At 43.1% G+C, this 6,000-nt stretch overlaps 1 protein-coding gene across 1 annotated transcript in view; it reads right to left on the bottom strand.

Annotated features, from left to right (window-relative positions):
* Nucleotides 1-701: 701 nt before the first annotated feature.
* ANTXR2 (ANTXR cell adhesion molecule 2) overlaps nt 702-6,000 on the bottom strand; it is a 110,961-nt gene continuing 105,662 nt past the window's right edge. The window contains exon 17 of the mRNA XM_035323979.1: nt 702-2,553. Coding sequence (XP_035179870.1) covers nt 2,515-2,553 — 39 coding nt within the window. The 3' untranslated portion in view covers nt 702-2,514. The remainder of the gene's footprint in view (nt 2,554-6,000) is intronic.

Raw genomic sequence — 6,000 nt, 5'->3', positions numbered from 1 at the left:
AAAAATCCTCTTCATATGCATGTTTTCCTGTTACACAATGCACTGCTCAAAATACATGCTGAAAATTGCAGAGTTAACTCAAAAGAAGCACAGCGTTTATATTAAAAATGGAGGAAAAAAAAAGTAAAAGTGAGCAGAAGAGTTCATAACTTTGTCTGATGAGATCAGTGTTTGTGCCTGGACTGCTACAGCATTGTGAGGAATGATGTGGAACGCCTTGCGTCCTAGCAAGCCTACTTAGTTTGGGTTCTCCATCTCAAGTTTGGCTTGAGGAGACGCAGAGGTTTAGTCAGTCGCTTGACAGAAACTAAGGACTTGTTGATGGGTGGGCTTCATGGGTAAAATCAGTTTCTGTTCCCCCACTGTGCTAGACCATCCCCAACCAACAGCCATCGGTATCAGAGCTGCAGTTGCCCTAGGTACAGTAGCGGCGAGCCATCTCTGCGGGTGCTTCATCGCTCTGCTTCCATTACTGATGCTGCATACTGTACGTACTGGTGTCTGGTGTGTCTTAACTGTGGGACAGTCAGCAGCCCCCGCGTTGGGCTGCCACTGGCTTTCCGGCACACCGCGCGATGCCGCAAGATGGTGGTCTGTCTGTTGAAGCTGGGGTCAAGGGTGGCTGTGCAGCTGGCAAAGTGAAGGTGTAATTTGTGAAGAGGACGCAGGACTAGGGGGGAGAAGAAGAAATGATCGCAAACTTAGGTAATCGTTTTATTCATAGCATAATGTGCACACATGATTGTTGATGATGAGGCTACCAGTGACATAAATAAACTCAAGCAAAAGATGTAAGCGAGTGGATACATGTGTAGGCTTCTTTGGGCGGTGCCACGAACTTGGACATCGACCAAAAGAATTATTTATGTCCCTTGCAATTTCAGTGAAGAGCACAAAGGAGATAATTAGACCAGGATGCATCGCATTGCTCTTTCCATCTTGCACACATTCATGCCCACCAAATGTGAAATGTTCGCCTTTTCCCCTCAAACGTGATGGTTGTTGAACTTATTTTTAGTGTCATTTGATAAGCCTCCCTGCTCGCAGAGAGACATCCCACTGACCCAGCCACTGGTCATTGTCTATACCAGTTCCCATCAAAGCAGGCGCGCTTTGTCAGGTTTCGACTCGAATATCCATTTTGCATCTGAAGTACAGTATCGAAAGTGACTGGATCATTTGAGCCTTTTTCTTCAGCTGCTCCCTCCTTCCTCCCCCACAGTGTTTCCGCTCACGCTAACATAATTTGGCATCGTCGACGTGACACGACACTGGTTTTTCTAAAAAATTATAATACATAGATTGTCAATGTTTTGTGATGGCCGGCGCTCCTGTAAATTTAATTTCTAAATTGATGGAAGGAGGTCTTTTTCCACTGCTGAATCTCAACCAATGCTCGGTGCCCCATTGAAAACCAAGTAATGCACATACAGTAATAGGTCATTCAATGTCAAAAGGCATAAAAAAGATGAGCAAAATCTTCACAGGCTGCTGCTTGCTGTTGCCTTTAATTATATTAATTAAACTTTGAAATTCTCATGCAAAGAGAGTTGCTGGCTTGTGACGCTGAAGAGCCCTTGGAGATTCGGGGGGGGAAACCCTGAGATACCAGCTTAGTGGCTACTGCTTTTTTAATTTTTTAAAAAATAATACATTAGCCTACTAGTGCTAGGTATGTTTATAGATGATGATGTTTTATGCGCTACTGAACTTCGAATGCAGGAAAGGGGAAAAAACACCAGCCACAGTGTCAAGGTCTTGAAGCATCAGTCCCTCCAACTCCGCTCAAGATCTCTGGTTACAGGCTGTCTTCCCGTGGAATAACGCTCTATTAATTTTCTTCCTGTCCCGGGTGCATAATGAAAGAAAGGTGTCTTCAAAAACTAAAGGGCAAAGTCTTGCTTGCTACCAATACCTTGAGGCATCCTGTCTACATTTTGTCATGCGTGTGCACTTTTCAGTGTTAGAATGACAAGATTTCCAGTCAGAAGGTTCCCGTAAGGCACAATGCGATGGGAGACTCAGGAGGGTTTTGTGATCTGACATCGCTGTAAGGCAGTGAACTCTTGCGTTTGCTTAGCCTGGTGGGAAGCTTTATCCTCCGCCTTTGGCAAGCAGTCCCTATTTACATAACACGTGCCATCCTCGCATCTGAGAAACTCTGCATCTCTGCTAAAAGCACATTATGTCCTGAGAATCTGTAGTCCTTAAAAAAATAACGAAAGTAAAAAAACATTATTATCTTTGGTTGTCTGTATTCTCCCTTTGTATTCTACGAAAGCAGAGGCATGCAAGTCAATGCTGCTTGTCACTGTCGCAAGTCACAGAGCAGGAGTGCACAGTGGTGAAACATAAGAGCTTGGCACAGCAATGCTGGCTCCTGGAAGGGGGGAATGCAGAAACCTTCTGAGTTGAGGCTTCATCCAAGAAACACGGGGCAGTGCTCAGTTCTCTCTGCTTGGTTGAAAAGTGGCAATGGGGCTGTATATCCTCCTTGTATCCTCTTCTCCTCTTCTACTGAGACTGAACTCGGGTGAAGTTAATACATCGGCCCTGGGGGGAAAAAGTGAGAAGCTGTTATTGGTGGGTGAAGTAATGAATGCAACCAAGACTTTTAAATGCTGAATATTACATACTGAAGGAAGGCTGTAATTTAAATTCAGATGTTTGTGAAAATAACATACCCATGAAAAACATTTTAAGAATTAATGGAAATTACCCAGAGTAAGTGTGCTACATTTGACTTAGAAATTTAGGTTGTTAGGTAAGCAGTGATGACACAGAAGACACACTTTGAATGCTCTGAGGTCTTCTGTGAGGATAATTTACCAATCTGAAATTCCCAGAAACTTCTGGGAGCAAAATAAAACCTATCTAAACACACATTAAAGGAATATCATAGCGAAGACAGAGTCTCACTCCACTGAGCCAAATCCTCACACAGCCCAGTGCAGATAAACGTGACTTGGTTAGCGGAGCAGCTGCTGACTTGCACTTGCACTTATTAGCAGTAACCCCAGCTCTGCACCTCCAAGGTATCTTCTGATGAGCTTAACATCGCTGTGCACCAGTTCTCATGATGTCATACCTGAGTGAATACCCTTCTCCTGTAAGTGGGTCCTTACAGGTGACGGTTTTTGGTGTAGCTGGATGTGAGTCAAATCCACTAGCGAAGCTCATAACCCCTTTTTACTGATTTGAGAAGCACTGAAGAAATGCCCATTCTCAGAGCTTAGTTGAAGTCCCGAGCTCCACACTGATCACTGGTTTCTGAATTCAGGAGTGCTCTCAGCAGAACAGCTCCTCACTTGGGCAGCCTTTCTGGGCACTGCACCTTTTCTTTCCATGATGGACAAGGACAGCCTGTATTGATCGTGCCTTTGGCCAGGGCATCTCCACGCAGAGCAAGTCATTCTCCAAGGCACGTGCAAGTACTATGCACTGCCTGAAGGAGCATGCGGGAGGATTAGCGAAGACCTACTGAATGTTTCGTCATTAATTTGTCACTAATTACAAAGTCTCTCATTGGGGTAGGCTGCACAGCACTGAGTCAGGCATTGGTGGTTGGTAAGGACCATGGGAGGTGGCTTGCCCAGCCGAGGCACCGTTTCCTGCTCGCACCTCAGTGGTGCCGCTCACTGCAGGAGCTGGGCGCCCACCTCACGCGGGGGTCCTGCACCAGTGCTCCCCTTCTCTGCCAGCCTGCTGCACCTCTTTGCTGTAGGGGAGATTTGCAAACGCACGCAGGTGGGCAGGTTTCATGGAGGTGAGAGGGATCTTACTTGGAAGTCTCCTCAACTAATTGATGGTGGTTTTTTGTTTTTGTTTTTGAGGAAATTAGAATAGGAAAAAAGCTGGGGATATTTTCTTTTCTCTGCTCCTTTCATTTCCTACTCAATGACTTCCAGTTAACTGTGGTGCCTATAAGGCAGCTTCTAAGGGACCTTTAAAAGATGGTGCCAATCAAACTCTGCTAGTTTTGCAGTATGGAGCCATGCTTATTTCTTGAATCCTATTTAATGATGCATATTTTGGGGGAAAATAACTACTTTCTATTTAAACACAGGAGATTATGGCATCAAACGAAATTAGGCCTGAATTTCATACTACTTCCATGTATTTATTTTGAGCTAGATGTTTTATTGGTAACAGCGGGGGACAATTACACACAAGTGCTATTTGGTATTACTCAATCAGGGCTCTGTTGACACCTGCCCTTGACTGGTGTGAAAGGGGCAGCATTTTCTAGATGGACCGCAGGACTGAATGCACAGTGCGGGACAGATCAAGGATTTTTTTTTTCCTAATGCCATTCTAATAATCCTACTTCCTGTCAACTGTATGATAAATACAGAAGTGGTGAGTAGCTAGGTTGGGTAATTGTGCTAACTTCTAGCTGCTACCATCTGGATTATAAATGCAGAAGAGATGCAAAGAGATAAACCAGGAGCACTAAGAGATTCCATTAAAGGCAAAGTAAAAAGGCATGGTACATCTTTATGGGCCTTTACATTTGATTTTTTTCAAATTAAGCATATCAAAATGAATTCTGCGGTAGAAGCAAAGTATTTTTGGAGGATAAAATCCACAAATGCTTTGCAACTCAAGCACTTCTGATGACAAAGTGAACATTAAATATACCCTGACAACAAGGATTTTCTTCTGAGTTGATACCATAATGCAAAAGACAGACACTGCAAAACATCTTTAGAAAACAGGTAACGGGGGAGTTGCAGTGTTTCTCCCATAGTGTAAATTAACATTGCAATTTACCTGTCAGTGCAAACGTTCTGCTTTCATTTGTAGCTTTCTCACAGTTCTTTGAACATAGTTACCAGTGCATGACTTTATTTCATTTTTGGGCAAATGATTTGAAGATTAATCATTTTGGTTTTGCATTTATCTTTTGTTTAGAAGGCATTTCAGTGGCTCAACGCTTTACCTGAGGTCTACAGTCATCACTGAAGGAAAAATATGTTTTTCAAGGCCTGGCTGCGTGATGTGGTTAAGTGCAGTGTGTTAAGAGGAGCTGGGTGGTTTTCTAGTTCATTAAAATGGCATTCATGAACTATACAACAAATACCACTAACGGGGCATTAAATTAGCCCCTTAATTCTAGGGAAAGTGGTGTTCTGTGGATGTAGAAAGGATTGCTAGTTGAAGAACTATGTAAAGAAAAATAGGGAGAACTTGTGCCTTGCAGTCTTGTTACCAACACTGTGTTGTAAACACATGTTCTCTGCCAGCCTCTAGTCAGGGTTACAAGGTTTTTGGAAGAAGTTCTTGTCATGTTTTGTGTTTGTTTTTTTTTAACCAAAGGTTGAGTAACTGCCAGTCTGAACCCACCTGTAGGCATTGTTAGTATGTTTGATGTATGATCAGATTGTTCTTACATGTGTGAGTGTCCGTTCTGGCAACCTGGACTACTCCTTTACTTAAGGGGACTGGAGGATGAGGAATTTCTGATAAAAGCAAAGCCTCCTGTTTAAGACGTCATTTTTTTGTACACAAATGTGATGCTCGCAGAAGACAGAGCTGAAATCAGGATGTTGGGAAACATGCTGAAAGCGCTAATTAATGAGAAGGTCAGGACCACTGTGGTGTCATTAACGGAACAGCAAATATTGCATGCCAGTATCGTAGAGAACAGCTTTTGCGTTTAGGTAATGGGATGTGACAAGGTGCGTGGCTTCACAGTACCTACCCATGAAATGCATTAAAAACTAGCATTCAAGCCAATGTAAAGGGCTTTGAGCTCTCATCACACATGCAATTTAACACACTAACTTGCACAATTACCATATACACCTTTAATATTATATTAGCAAAAATAGATAAATGTGTATCAGTAAGCCTTTTTCTTGCTCTCAGCTTGCCACAGTTTGATTCATGTACATATTTATTTCCACTAAATGCTGGCCTAGAGGCTGTTTTCTTCCAGGAGGGACAGAAAAGATCCCTAAATAGAAAATAAGCAATTGGCATTACTGCTCCTCACTT

The sequence above is a fragment of the Oxyura jamaicensis genome, chromosome 4 (genome assembly GCF_011077185.1).
Source record: "Oxyura jamaicensis isolate SHBP4307 breed ruddy duck chromosome 4, BPBGC_Ojam_1.0, whole genome shotgun sequence".
Lineage (NCBI taxonomy): Eukaryota > Metazoa > Chordata > Aves > Anseriformes > Anatidae > Oxyura > Oxyura jamaicensis.
This window is presented reverse-complemented; position numbering and strand designations above follow the sequence as displayed.